The sequence below is a fragment of the Cervus elaphus genome, chromosome 19 (assembly GCF_910594005.1).
Source record: "Cervus elaphus chromosome 19, mCerEla1.1, whole genome shotgun sequence".
Lineage (NCBI taxonomy): Eukaryota > Metazoa > Chordata > Mammalia > Artiodactyla > Cervidae > Cervus > Cervus elaphus.
In genome coordinates, this window is record NC_057833.1 from 44,994,693 (window position 1) to 45,010,622 (window position 15,930).

The following is a 15,930-nucleotide window of genomic DNA, read 5'->3' on the forward strand; positions in this document are numbered from 1 at the left end:
TTACTTTGACACCATATGCTAGTTTTGCTTTCAAAGTTATCACTAGTGTGTGTGTTTTTCTCATTTGGTGAAGAGATTATAAGCAATATAATTGTTAAGAAGAGACTGGAAGTGAATTTAAGAATGATAGATACCTCACCGAAGCAGTCTAATAATGATTTTTAATGAAAAGACTTAACTATTAATTTCATATTTAATTTATCAAAAAAGGACTGTGTGAATAGGCACAGGGCCTTATAGTCATCCAGTTCTTAGATTTAAGGCATTCATAGAACATTATCTCTTCCCATGTATACAGGGTACTTTTTCCTAGATTGAACTCATACCCCAAGGTCAAGAAAGGAAGTACATAGTAAGGTGTCTGGTTCTGTAATTTGGACAGTAAAACATTTCAGCCAAAGTAAAATACAGCAAATATGGCTAATCCCCTTACCCCTGTGACCCTTCACATGTCCAGGTTGTTTTGCATTCATAAGCCATGCTGTTCTGGTCTTCCTTGTTTGCTGTAATTGAGCGTGTGGCACCAGTTGTGCCAAAGTAATATATTTATTAAAAATGGGACTCTGTTTTTATAATTATGCCAAATCATGAACTATCTAAACACAGTCCTCTTTTAAACATTTCAAAGTGTGTTCACAATGAAACCAAGAATGAGCTGGAGAAGATGCTGAAGTGTAATGAGGAGCACCCAGCTTACCTTGCGAGTGATGAGATAACTACAGTCCGAAAGAACCTTGAATCACGAGGAGTAGAAGTAGACCCAGGCTTGGTAATAAATGTTTCTAAAAAGCATGAGTTTGCTTCCTGAGTCTTTGTTTCTTGTAGTAAAATGTTATTACTTCTAATATATTACCTAGATACTTAAGTACTTAATTTGATTTTGATCATGGGTACTTTTGCTGACAGAAAGAACTCAGTGATTTTGAGTGTGGAAAAAATTTGAAATTTTATTCTCAGTATTATTAAGTGTAATGCTTTAGTTTGTAAATGGGGAACCTGAGACCTAGAAAAGGGAAGTATCTGGGCAAGTTTAGCAGTTAGTTCTGGCAAAAGGGGATGAAACACATTCAGATCTCTGCACCACATTACACTGGCTCAGATAACAAAATAAAATTTTTGCTTAAATATAGTTCATTTATATGTATGTTTTTTCAGTCATATGTATCTTAATCATACTTAATGTGTATGAGTAAATTGGATAATGCCTTTGAGATCTATTTTTCCTTTTTATAAATAAATATGAGGCTATATAATTATAGTTTAAAGTACTTTTTTGCTTACTTTCATGATGCTTATTTGGAGAAAGTCTTTAAAAAGCAATTGTGTTTCTGGATCTATGTTCCCTAGTTAGGGTGTAAAGAATCAACTTCATTTTAATATTAGCTTAAATGAATTCCATTTAGAAAAGTAATTCTAGTGGGTAAAACAATTACTTAAGAAATTTCAGAGCCACACATAAATTCTTTTAAAGAGTATTTGCTATTTATGTTTCTGCACTTGAGAAAAAAGTATACTTATTTAAAAAATTCACCAGAGATCAGGACAAGAAAACTGATGAAAAGAAACAGATAAAGCTGTTATATATCTCATTGTTTATAAATTGAAAATGAAGTTAAAGCTAGTGATTACATGCAGTTATTAGTTGAATATAGATTTAATTTATCCACATTAGTCCTAGCTCTCACTAACAATAAATTGTGTTTGGTTGGATACTTTTGAACTTTATAAATAGGAGGGACTTTGTCCATATCTTAGGATATGCATTGGCTATATATCTTAATTACTTTCTGTGAGTAAGAAAATACCAGTTTTCTCCCCAAGAGAAAGTATGTTCACTGAACAAAGTACTGTAATCTAGATGGACTGGATGTCAGGAGATGTGAGTTCTGGTGCATTTCCGTTCCGTTGCCTGGTAATACTGCCTGTAACAGTTGGTATAAACTCTCTCAGCCCCTTCTCAACTGCCACATGGTGTTGATTATGCTTGTTTACTTTCTCCACATTATCGTCATGCTCAGGAGAAGACAGTGGTGTGAGAGAACCTTGAACACTGACAGACTATGTAGTAATAAAATGATGGGGATCATATTGCTGAGGTAACAGTGAAATTTAATAATGAGAAAGGAAATCTTGTTGGGTTGATGGCCATGGTCTGAGACCAGCTTCCTAGTCTAGCCCTGACTTCAGTCAAGGCTCACAGCCTCGTTTGCCTCAGACACCTTGATTCTAGCTAGGGGAAGATAACCCCCACCCTGTCTACTCTACTAGATTATTAATAATAATGCTTGTTAAAAACAGTGCAAATTTTGAAGTACAAAGACTGTTAACGAGTCAGATTAGTAGTAATCTAATCTTTATCTTGAAACAAATTTTTTAATGGTTATAAACAGTTGACAGAATAACAACATTGCTGTTGTTTTTAATTTTTTATAAATAAACTTTGTATATGACTTTACAAAATGTGTTTTATCAACCTGGAGAGTATACAGTAACTTTTTGGTCTTGGTTTTCTTTGTTTTTATTTCAGATTAAGGATACTTGGCACCAAGTTTATAGAAGACATTTCTTAAAAACAGCTCTAAACCATTGTAACCTTTGTCGAAGAGGCTTCTATTACTACCAGAGGCATTTTGTTGATTCTGAGGTAAGGTTTCCAAAAGCAAGGAGAAATGTTTTTTAGTGATAGTTGTTTAAGTGCTTAAAAGTAACCTTGTTCAGTTCAGTCACTCAGTCGTATCCGACTCTTTGCGACCCCGTCAACCGCAGCACACCAGGCCTCCCTGTCCATCACCAGCTCCCGGAGTTCACCCAAACCCATGTCCACTGAGTCGGTGATGCCATCCAACCATCTCATCCTCTGTCGTCCCCTTCTCCTCCTGCCCTCAATCTTCCCCAGCATCAGGGTCGTTTCAGATGAGTCAGCTTTTCACATCAGGTGGCCAAAGTATTGGAGTTTCAGATTCAGCATCAGTCCTTCCAGTGAACACCCAGGACTGATCTCCTTTAGGATAGACTGGTTGGATCTCCTCGCAGTCTAAGGGACTGTCAAGAGTCTTCTCCAACACTACAGTTCAAAAGCATCAATTCTTCGGCACTCAGCCTTCCTTATAGTCCAACTCACATCCACACATGACCAATGGAAAAGTAACCTTGAGGTTTAGCATTAAAATCTTTTGATCTTCTGAGAAAAAATGTATGCATTACTTAGAAAGAATAGCCTAACTCATATTATTTGCCACTTTGCTAGTAATTGCATTTTACATGCTATCATTCCAGTGCTTATAAAACTGTGTGTATATAATAGGCACTATGCTACTTTTTAAAGACTTTTTTTGAGGATTAACTTTATGTTACAAAGATATACTTTTCCATTTTGGAAAGTAAATGGAATAAGTAAATGTACAACATGCAAAAGTAAACAGTAATTTATAATCCTCTTGAAAGTGAAAGTTGCTCAGTTGTATCCCACTCTTTGCGACCCCATGGACTATACAGTCCATGGAATTCTCCAGGCCAAAGTATTGGAGTGGGTAGCCTTTCCCTTCTCCAGGGGATCTTCCCAACCCAAGGATAAAACCCAGGTCTCCCACATAGCAGGCAATTTCTTTACCAACTGAGCTATGAGGGAAGCCTATAATCCCCTTACTTAGAAGTAATTTTAGTCAGTTCTTTCTACACATGTTGTATGTGTGTAGATTTATAACATAATCATCCATTTCATAGTGGAAATAATGTAATACATTTTTATCATGCTTTTTCTCCATATTATAATTCTCTCTTTATATCATGAAAATTTTGCTTTAACTAGTTCCTTAAAGAACTGTATGAAGTTCTTAAAATGGACAATTGCACAGTTTAATGTCACATTTTACAGAGTAACCCCTAGGTGGCAGTGAGCGTGTTAGTTGTTCAGTTATCTGACTGCAACTCCATGGACCTAGGAAAACCCCTAGGTGGCAGTAGACTAATGCATTTGAGCATTTTCATGCAAGCAGAAATGCTTTTCAAAGTATACTGAAAGAGCTCTGTTAATCAGCAGTCCTATTTGAGATCCATAAAATGTTTTTCTTTTGAGCAGCTTAAAAGAAAATTTTTGTTTAAATGTGACAATGTAAAAATTGACAAGTTTTTTTTTGCATCATTTTAATTGTTGGAATGTGGCTTCCCCAGTGGCTTAGTGGATACAGAATCTGCCTACAATTCAGGAGACTTAGGAGACGCGGGTTCAATCCCTGCGTTGGGAATATCCCCTAGAGGAGGAAATGACAACCCACTTCGGTATTCTTGCCTGGAAAATCCATGGACAAGAGGTTGGCGGGCTACAGTCCATGGGGCCACAAAGAGTCAAGATACAACTGAGCAACTGAGCACGCATACAGCCAACAATTGTTGGAAAGACCTCTCTGTATAGAATAAGCTTTATTTCTTCCTCTTTTGAGAAGCAGCATGCTCTTTTTTTTTTGAAGTATAGTTGATTTTACAAGATTATATTAGTTTCAGGTACACAGTATAGGGATTCAGTATTTTTATAGATTATGTTCCGTTTAAAGTTGTTATACTGCTGTGTTTCCCTGTGCAATACAATATATTCTTGTAGTTTATTTATTTTATACATAGTTGTTTGTACTTCTTAATCCCTATCCCTCTTTTACTCCTCACCCAGAGGATAAGCTTCTTTTTTAAAATATCACTAATTTATTTTCATATGCAAGTGAATTTCAAAAATGGCTTGCGTGCACATTCAAAGAAAAGAGGTTAGCCTGAGGACATATTTAAGAAAATGTGATTGTTAATTGAAACTAAAATACTAATTAAGGATATATTTTGTGGACTTCTACTTGTATAGAATGTAATGAAATTCTCTACCTCCCAAGTTTACTTGGCTTTGTCATTAAAATCAAAACTTTTAGCTATGCAGCAGATAAAACCCAAATCATGCAGAACTTCATGGATCCTATACAGAAAAAAAATCACTAGGTTCTCTCTATGAGAGGAATATGTATATTAGGTAAATCTGAATATTTTTATTGAATCATAAGATGTAGGTGCTGACTTTAGTAGTTGTATGGGTTCGTGATTGTGGTTTTCATTTTTAAATTGTGTCTGGTAATCTTAATCACCTCATATTTCAGTTGGAATGCAATGATGTTGTCCTGTTTTGGCGAATACAGCGTATGCTTGCTATCACCGCAAATACTTTAAGACAGCAACTTACAAACACTGAAGGTAAGCCACAGAGGCACCGCTTTCTAATGTGACATCAAAAATAACAGTAATATTCATTTTAAATAGAAGGATGCCAAAATACTTCCTGAAAATTAGATTTATTAAAAAACCAAAAATAATTTGCCTTTAAAATATTAATGAAAATAAAATCATAATTGAGAAATATGGAAAATAAACATACCAGGAGTCTTTATTACCCAAAAACTCTGTTATTAAAGGTGTGCTAGGCATCACTTAGGATTTGGGGAAATCTGTACTTCTGTGAAAGTGTTAGGGCTTAAGAAGAAGACTGTCTCTGAGAATATATAAAGTACTGTATATCAGGTAGAGATTCTCCCTATAACTGAGAAGTCTGAACTTAATAATAGATTTACCATGATGAGAAAAATGAGAACTTGCTCTCCATATATATTGTTGACTTTGTCATTCTTGTACGTTCGTAAAAATGGTGCTTCTTGTGTTCCTTTATTTGCTTTAAACAGTCAGGCGATTAGAGAAAAATGTTAAAGAGGTATTGGAAGATTTTGCTGAAGATGGTGAGAAGAAGGTAAAGTTGCTTACTGGCAAACGAGTTCAACTGGCCGAAGACCTCAGTAAGTAATCCTGCCTGCCCTCCATCTCAATGCCTTTTCACCTTCCCCATGTCCATTTATTTCTCCATTTCATTTGAAACTTATAGAAGAGTGTATGCAAAAAGCTTTTTTCCCTTGAACTGTTTGAAAGTTGCTGTCTTAAAGTTCCATCAGTTCCAAATATTTTAATGTGTGCTTTTTAAAAACAAGGATTTTCTCCTAGCAACCATCAAAATCAAGATTTTAACAACAAGGATAAATTACTACATCTGATTTTTAGACTCCATTCAAGTTTCACCTGTTGTCCTTATATTGTCCTTCCATATCACGAGATACTCCATATGCATCTTTTGTTTTCCCTGACCCAGCTTCCCTTTTTTGTAGAATGATATTTAGAAATCACAAAGAGCTGGACACAACTGAGCGACTAAGCACAGCACAGCCTTTAGAAATCAAGAGCTGGGAACTAGATACATTCATTGTTACTGAAATATCACTGTTCCCAGACGCTCTCAGGGGACCAAGGGAACAAATATGCATGTGTGTCTGTGTGCACATATACACATATTTATATCTGTATTTCTAATCATATGTGTCTATATTGAAAACCATCAGTTGACACCAGTACTTTCAATTTTAATCTAATAATACTGAGCTCATTCTAATTTTCTCTTTTTCTGTAATTGTTTAAAATGTTTATTTATTTGGCTGCATCAGGTCTTAGTTGTGGCACCCGGGCATGCAGGGCCTTTTGCTCTGGCTTGCGGGCTCAGCAGTTGTGCCATGAAGGCTTAGTTGTCCCATGGCACGTGAGGTCTTAGTTCCCCAACCGGGGAACAAACCCCCATCCCCTGCCTTGGAAGGCAGATTCTTAACCACTGGACCACCCAGGGAAATCTCCCCTTTTCCATATTTATAATTCCTTTTTCTGACAGTGAGAATTCTGGCTCTTAGTGTCCTCAATATATTTACTTATTTTGATCAGTCCTCTTACATGTAACTAAACTTGTCACTGTCCCCTTCATTGCTCAAATGTCCTCACCCAGCTCAGGTTCTCCTCACCTGACTCCAGGCCATCACCACAGTTCCTCCTCCTGTGTTAATACCCTTTCCACCTCATCTCGGCTGTGACATTCTGTGCCAGGATGCCCTTCCTCATGGAGTCCCTATTACTGATGTCATGCTCTGACACTGCCAGGCGTCTCTCCTCATTCTTCCTGCTCCCTATCCAGCTACACAAGGACTCTTCCTCACCTAAATCCCGAACATGCTTTTGTAGAGATACCATTTTTGTCTGCCTGTGCTTTGGCACTTTGCACTGCCTGCCTTCCCTCCTCCACGAATCCTTTCCTCACTACTGGGCAGGTCACCACACCCCCACGTGAATACCCTCTTAAACTTGGTCTGGCTTTAACACATACACCAGGACGATATGGCTCTCTACCCTCAGCCCCCAACCTCGTTGGGCCTTATTCGTCATTTTGTCACTTTGTTTTCAGGGCATAGGGGTCGGGGGTCTTTCCTGGGTGCTAGTGAATTCCTCACTTTAAGCTGTTTGGATTTCATGTTAAGATTTACTTAGATACTTCTGAATCCAAGGAAATCGGTGAAAGATTTATATTATTAAATAAAAATGTTAGTGATCAGTGCTTCTGTTTGCATTAACCTTGTAACAAGTTTCCCTTATTTCAGCTTCATGAAACAGTAGTTTTTCCTTTCAGTGTATACTTAGCTTTACTATCTATGAATTTTCTGATGTCCAGAAGATAGCACATGCTCAACAGAAAGCAGTTACTCAAACCTGAAAACAGTTTCTGAGCTGATATGTAGCACTACAACACAGTCCCCAGAACATCCAAGAAAAACCAGGCAGTTTTCCGGTCTCCTCCCTGTGCCGGAGCAGTGTGTCCTCCACTGTTTGTCCTCTCCTCTCTCCTCCCAGCTTACCTCAGCTTCTTCTTTCTTTCTCCTTGCCTTTTCCTTTTCTTTAGGTAATCTTTCTGTGAAACATATCTCACTTTAACTTTGGTTTCCATCTCCTGTTGCTCTTCTTTCAGTTTTTCATGCCACTTTAGCAGAATAGTTAAAGTTTGTGCTAACTCACAGGTCTGTACTTAAATCTGAACTACCATGTACTTTGTTGTCATTGTTCAGTTGCTCGGTGGTATTCTGACTCTTTGCAACCCTATGGACTACAGCAAGCCAGGCTTCCCTGTCCTTTACTATCTCCTGGAGTTTGCTCAAACCCATGTCCATTGAGTCGGTGATGCCATCCAACTGTCTCATCCTCTGTCTCCCCCTTCTTAGGCAGGCTATCTCCCACAACCTTAACTTCCTTTGAAAGAGCGGTACTACAGTAGTTCTTTTTTTTTATAGGATTGTTAGGAAAATTGGTTCAAAAAAGATTTGTAAGTTCCTGGTTCATAATTTTATGCTGAATTAGTACTGTTCAGAAAAAGATGTATCAGTTTTGCAATGTATACAGATCTATTTCTTTTGTGTCTCTCAAGAAATAGTTTTCAGACAGTGAAGTACTTCCATGTGTTTACCTGAATATGCATTCTTAAGTGATTAGAAAATAATGTGTCTTTTCTCAAGTTTTAGAATAGTCTTCTTTTTAAAAAAATTTTGTTTACTTGGCTGTGCTGCGTCGTAGTTGCAGCACGTGGGCTCTTTAGTTGGGGCATGCAAACTTTTAGTTGGTGCATGTGGGATCTGGTTACCTGACCAGTATAACCTAGGCCCCTGCATTGGGAGCTTGGAGTCTTAGCCACTGGACCACCAGGGAAGTCCCTTTAATAGACTCTTGTGTAACCCCATCACTTTTCACTCCCAATTTGATTATTTAAAGAAAGTGTATTGCTAACACAAATTTGTGTACTGTCAAGCCAATTATTATGTTTTCCTGCTGTTTTTCCTGAAAAAGTACTCATATGACTCCCTTCAAATGACTTACCACTTTTGTGTGTGTGTATAAATATATAATTATCATAATGTTTCTGTACCAAATAATGTCCTTGGAAGCAAGTGTTTGACCAGTGACTCAGCCTCATCAGTCACACTAAAGGAGATGAGACATGACTTTGTCCATTAGTTGAAAAAGAATCTTGAGAGTACCTTTTCCTTACTGTTTATCTTCAGTCTAACACTTCGGAATATGGTCATGGATACTTTCAGCCAGAAAACTTTCAAAGTTTAATGGTTACTACTGTATTACACAGATCAAAGTTCCTAGTATAGCATATTTCATTAGAATATGTTAAGTTGGTTAATGAAATTTAGAGAAAGGAAGGCAGATAGGGCTTTTGTTTTGTTTTTTACAATTTGAAATGGATACAGGATGAAATATTATAGAAATTGGTACAAGTCTGATGCATTGTGTATTTTGCCAGTCTTAAGCTTGCCCATTTTCAAATCATTTCACCACTTTACTTTGGAGGTTCAGCAACTGATTATACTTTAAGATGATTACATAAAAAGTAGTGTGATGTTCTTTCATTTTAAGAAGAGGTACCACTTTCAATATTGAAATGAAGCCACAAAACTAGAATTAGAAAGATGAAAGAAGAGTTTTCCTCTTCTAGTCCTAGGAGGCTCATCGGTTGAGGAGTCATACAAGGAACCCAGACTCTAGAAACAGTGGATTCCATCGGTGGAACAGGGAAAGGTCAGGAGGACCCTGGGGCATCTTGAGGATGTAGAAAGTAAGGAAGTAGTTGAAGGATAATAAGGACATGTCAACAAGATACAGAAGCTAACATGCAGAGGCTCCTGCTAGCCAACACTAGGACAATTTGGGCATCAAAGTAAAAAAGGATAGTGTAAGGAAAAAAGAGTAACTGTATGTTGAAAAAGACTGGTAATAACCACCTTAATCAGGCAGTTATTATTTATATTATCAGTAATAGTCAGATCAGAACTATTAGAGAATTCAGTGCTACCTTAGAGAATTCAGTGAGAAGAACCCAGTGTCACTTCTGTGATTTTCTTACCAAAGATGTATAACTTAAATTCAATCATGAAGATACATCAGAAAAACCCAAGTTAAAGCACAGTCTACAAAATAGCTGGCCTGTAATCTCTTTAAGTGTATCAAGATCATGGGTGACAAGCAAAGGCTGAGGAACTGTTCCAGCTTGAGGGAGACCAAGAACAGGAAAACAAAAGACAATGTATGTGATGCTGAGCTGAATCTTTTTGCTCTGAAGGATGTTAATGGGACAGTTGGTGGGGATCTGAGGGTTACATGGTAGTCATATGTCAACATTATCAATTTTTAAACTTTGGTTGTTAGATTGAGATTATTTAGGGAAATAATCTTATTTGTAGCTAACACACAATGCAATTGGGGCTTGTGAGGCATAATGACAGTAAATGATTCAGGAAAATTATGCTCTTTGTGGTATTCTTAAAACTGTTTCCTAAGTCTGAGAAAAGGATAAAAAAGGATATATCCTGATATAGGATCAGGGATCATATGAAAATAATTTAGAGAAAATGAGGCTTTTGAAAACATCATCTCTGAAGATGTTGAAAGATTGGGTCACCTCATGGACAATTTAATAAAATACATAACTGATCTTTCCACCTTAATCCCTTTTTTGCAATGTCTACTCATATTTAGAACTACCCGTTATCCACTATGACATTGATGAAATTCTTTTGATTTTCTAGTGAATATTTTCTCAGGATTTCTTTTTTTATAGATATTTAACTACAACATTAATTTACATAAAATCCATTTGGATTCCCAGCATAATTTTTAATAGTGTGTCCTATCTATTTATTGAAATAGACTGCAATTTTAAAACGCCTTCTTTGGAGAGGGAAAAAATCAGCGTGTTATATAGCTCAATTCAAAATTTTTCTATAATCTGTTTATGATTTATAAGATCTATTTTGTGATTGTCATTATATAAAACAATATTGCTAACTCCTTGTAGACTTTTTTTTCAGAGTTTATTCTCCACTCCAGCCCAGAAACTGAGTGTCTGGGCACTGGTAACAGCTGCTGGTGGTGTTGCTGATCTGGGTTTCATCAGTCCAGCACGGGATTCTTCTGTTGTTTGCTCTATGAATATTGTATCAACAGTTGACTAGATTATTGTGAGTTTTTGGACCTTGATATCAGTTGCGAGGAGTTTAGAGCTTGTGTTTCTTTTTCAGCTCTTATTCACTAAAATCTGAGTTATACTTTTCGTTTTCTGTGTATATAATCAAAGAATCACTGATACCCAATAATTAAAGGGGTATTAACAGTCATTTAGATTTTCCTCTCCTTATTTTACAATAAATTCCTTTTCATTTTTGTATCAGAATTTGATTCTGCTTGTGAAAATGAATTAATATTTAAATACATTTCCTATGCCAGATGCTAGCTTATATGTTTAAAACACATTTTTGTATTCTCATAGGTACAGTCATTTTTTCTCATTTATATATAATAAAGAAATGGAGTCCTAAAAACACCCACATAGTGGTAAAGCCAAGATTTGAGCTCAGGTTTTTTAACTACTGTGTTGAACTCTTTTTTTTGAGGAGCGAAAAAAACCCCAAGGCATTAGACAATATAATTATATGAAACAGTCTTGTATATTTGGAAACTTCCATAGTTGACAGTGTCCCTTATGGAGTGGGTCAGAAAGATATACATACTGGTTATGATCATGATCACTATCATCCTATGTACTTCCTGTAGTACAAAAGCATTGCAGCTTAAACTTTCAAACAGTGTGAAACCTTTGATAGAAAATCTGGGTAGGAGAAGACTAAAGTGTGAACAACACCAGTAAACATATTGAAGGAAGTTAATTTTCTTTATATGACTTGTAGATGTGTCTCTAAGTGTACTCGATCAGATTCCGCCGTAGGTAAGTTGTATGTAAGTTGCCCAAAATCTAGACACAGCTTTTCAGTCTGGTGTGTTTGTACTTAGAGACTTAAGATCCAACTGTAACAGACACAGAATCTTTACTTGAGCATAATGGCTGTTTTTCTTAGCTGAACTTTTTTGTTGAGCTTATCTGGGAGTGTTGAGATGTTTTATAATAAGCTTCAGTATATTTCTTCATATTTCTTGTATTTTACATGAAGAGAAGATAGGCTTCAGTCAAAGCCAAATTTTTCATATTTATATCTCGTTTACTAATGAAATATGAAAACAGTCATAAACTTTTTACTTGAGCTACCATTGCACAGGCTTATTTTAATGATAATTTTGATGCCCTTAATGTTAAAAACAGCGTAGATTAAAGAGGCTGGTAAATTAGAATTTTCCAATATCCGCAGCTTTTCTCTCCCTAGTTAATTTGCTCTGCTGACTCCCTACGCGAGGTGGCAACAGCTGGCCTTTTTACCAGAGCTCTGGGGATTAGAGCAGCAGTCGCAGCAGCGTGCTCGGCCTCTTGCCTCTGTTGACTGTTCTTTATTGTTTGATGCCTGAGCATCTCCCAGACAGCCAGCAATTGTTTCTCGAATCCTAAAGTTTGTTTCTCTTGGGAGCATACAATGCTGGTGGGGCTCGTCTTTGTATCTCCTCACTTTCCCAGTCTCCTCTTATCCTTCTTTCTGTGCTTTCTCTTGGTAATTAGAATGGAGTCAAGATACAAGTTTTGTATCTTAGTGTGCAGGAGATTCAGTTTTGATGCTAAAAACTTAGAAATATAGATGACAGATGGAAATTTCTTTTTTCCTCTGAGCTATCAGATAGTAACAAATTATTTTTTTTAATGAAAACTTTGTTCTTCATGATAAGTATACTAGTGGCTTTATAATTTAATTTTATAAATTACATAAAAAGGGAGCAACAGCAGAAGGATCCAGTGCTACATTTAAAAGCAAGTTTGGAAGAGAAATGCTCCTTAGCTGTTCCAGTTTAAGAAGTACCTTCATTATCTCTAAAATATAATTCTAATTTATAAGAGTTAAATTTCTTCACACCATGTTAAAACTTGGGTAAAAAGTAGTCAGAAAATATCAAGATGAGAAAATCTTCAGCAAGAATAGTCTTGTTGTTCTTCATTTAGAAAAAAGAAATAGATAACTGTTGAATTTAATTTTCATTGGTTCCTCCACATTCCTAAACTTCTGCCATACCTGCAGAATCTTTGAGGGCCTTTGTGGATGAAAATAGCAGCCACACGGCAGTGTGAGACTAAAAATTATCCTTGAAAGATTATACTCAGAATCTGAAACTTAACACTGTAGAAAAGGGGAGTCATGTTTAAACTACCTTTCCCAGAGCCAGGGCTCTGGCACGCGTATTTTGCCAAGTCTCCGTAGGTGATTCTTGCCATGCATCACAGCAGCTACTCATGCCATGCCCTCACACCAGGGCTCTAGAGAGTTCTTCATGTTTTCAGCAGTACAGTCTGCCAAATTAGTAACTGGGGTGAAATGTCATGTATCTTCTTTTAGTAGAGTGTGATACATCATGTGGCTACTGAAAATTTGTTATTTGAACTATCATTTGTAGTAGCATGTCCATTTTGTTTCTGTAAACATAACCAAAGAAAATTAATTTTGAAGGGATTTGATTTAAAGGATAAGACGATAGTATTGAGTTGTAGAATTCTAGGTACCTAGACAATCCTTGTGGCATCATTTATATCTAAATGCTGTTATTGTGAGTTTTGGCCAATAATTACAGAATCTCAATACTGGTTTCTCATCTCTGCTGGCTTCTAGCACATTTCTAAGCAGTCTTTTTCCCTTTGTCTCTTTTTCTAATATCTCTCACTGTTCCTTCTTCTATGTCATTATTATCTCTTGGTCCTGAGCTAGTGTTTCCCTCCCCTCTTCTTTTCTACCTTCCTTCAGTGGTTGTAAACCTTACTGAGGTACTGCCAGTGTTGTTTAATGGAGCATAAGGCAGGCTTCCCACTATAGACAACTGTAGATCAACCAAAACAACCAATTTAAGAGTTCTTTTCATGTCTGTTATGTATGATCTCTTCTGCCCAAGTGATATGCTTCTTTTCGTAAATTCGCCTTACTTTGTAAATTATACATTGTATATGTTTGCTGAATGTTGAATCATGTTGCTTTAATACACACTCTTCATTAGCCCACTTCTCTTAACTTAAAAGAGAGGGAAAAGGAAGCTTTCTCATCCCAAGGAAACTTTCTCATCCTAAGGAAGCTTTCCCCTGTGTTGCCAGGAAACTGCCATCTCATTTCTCTTGTGGAACAGCTCACATTTCCTGCAGTCAGCTCTGTATCCACACATTCCTTTGCTCACATTTTATGATCTAGCTTTCATCCCTAACAAAAACCCTGCTTTCTAGGTCACCTGTGATGTCCTAATCGCTGGCCCACCCAATTCACCAAAGCATTTTCATTTTTGTGTGTGTGTATTAGGAAGTCTTAAGTCGATTGGAGTATTTTTATTCTCTCTGATATTTAGTACTTTTTGGAATGGTTAGTAGACGTGAATATATTTGAAAAATGGAAAGATTGGAATTTTTTTCTTCACTGCAGAATGAATAACTGCCTCCTGTGTTATGTTATCAGTGTTTGAGGTCTTTCAGGCATCTTCTCAGGGTAAAAGTGGTTGAGTCTTTAAATTCTGCCTTTGTGAAATATTTTTCCTAGTAAAACGAAATTGAAAAGCAGCTAAGAAAGAGAGTGAAGAGTTATTTTTACCTTGAGTCTGCAGAGATGAAGTAGAGTCTGCCTTTGTGTTGTAGCCCAAAAAAGAGAGAGAGTGTGTGTGTGAGAGTTGACACAAAGAATAAAGTAATCCTCAGGGAGAGTCCTCTGTGTTAGAGAAGTAGTTATTTACAGGCATGATTCCACACGATGAGTCCAAATTGTGTGCTTTCCAGGTTATTGATGAGAAAATTTAGACTCAAAATGGGGCTTTTAGAATCAAGCACATTTTTCATGCACTAAGTCTGTCTTTTAAGGACAACATTGAAGGATATTGATAAATTGGTACAAGATTAAAAGGATATTTACTTCTCTAAAATCTTGTACAGGCTACTGGTACTCAATGCTTTACCAGCAAGTATGTTCATTTTGCTTAAAAGCCACATTTTTAACTGATAAAAGTCAGAATAAAGATAGGAAAGGACTCTTCAGTAATTTATGAATTGAATTTTGGTTATCATTTTAAAGTGGATTCTATTTATGTGTTACTGTGTTATGTGTTTGTATATTAATATGTATTTAAAAGCCAGTGCTCATATTTAAAACTAGAAATTAGGCTGTTTTCCCCCTTGTTAATGCTTACCACTCCCTCAGTGAGAGTTTAGAATGAAATAATATCTTTATATTTGGGATTAAACTTTGATTTGTTTTATTTTTTAATTATGTCTTTTGTACTGTTCTCTCCATTCTGAGATGGATAGAAAAATGGAATCTAGTCATTGAAAGCTAAATCGAACTGTGAAACAATCCATCAACATGTGTAACAGTATATTAAAAAATAAAATTAAGCAGAAATGAATAATTTTTTTAAAAAACTGTCTTGAAGGACAAATTGATGCATACTGAACTGGTAATCTTTATGAAATAGGGTTCTCAGAATAGTTTTGGGGGGGGGGATGTTAAGGGCAAAAGGAATTTTAATTTCTTTACCACTTTATACATTCCTTAACTGCCTCTTTGCCCAAATGAGCACAATTCAGAATTACCTTAGAAATTGCATATTCTTAACTGTCATGTTCATAGAAATGATAAAGCTGGTTTGTGATATGATAAATCTTAAGAGTGACTAATACCTTCCCAAATAACCTCTTGGTGATTGTGACACCAAGAGACATTTCATGGGGCTGCATAATAAGTGATCATCAATGTATCATCCTTTGTGGTGGGGAATTCACATTGAATTCATCTCATTTCCTTCATGGATCTGTCATCTGTGAATGAATTGAAACCTTTCTTGTTGAACTAGTGAAGTTTTCAATCTTGTGCAGCCTGTTAAAGAACAGATTTTGTCTGCTTCTTCGTTAGCTGGTGTATGGAAATGGTCTATTTTAATTCCTCTGAAGAGAATTCTTTCAGTCTATTCCTTTAGTTTTAGTGCTTTAAGTTAGATCTTTTTTTCTGGGTCAAGGAATTCAAGTCTTTTTTAGTCTCTCTTTTTATTGGCACCACTTCATGGTGCCAGTTCTGAGTCATATGTACCTGT

At 36.3% G+C, this 15,930-nt stretch overlaps 1 protein-coding gene across 5 annotated transcripts in view; it reads left to right on the forward strand.

Moving 5' to 3' along the window:
• The window catches only part of OPA1 (OPA1 mitochondrial dynamin like GTPase), an 82,329-nt gene that overhangs the window by 50,121 nt on the left and 16,278 nt on the right, over positions 1-15,930 (forward strand). For 4 of the 5 annotated variants that reach the window (XM_043874183.1, XM_043874184.1, XM_043874185.1 and 1 more), the window contains 4 exons: positions 629-769; positions 2,528-2,644; positions 5,133-5,226; positions 5,709-5,819. In XM_043874183.1, the coding sequence (XP_043730118.1) occupies positions 629-769; positions 2,528-2,644; positions 5,133-5,226; positions 5,709-5,819 (463 nt within the window). Of the gene's footprint in view, positions 1-628; positions 770-2,527; positions 2,645-5,132; positions 5,227-5,708; positions 5,824-15,930 lie in introns of all 5 variants that reach the window. The other variant, XR_006335264.1, reaches the window with a different exon arrangement.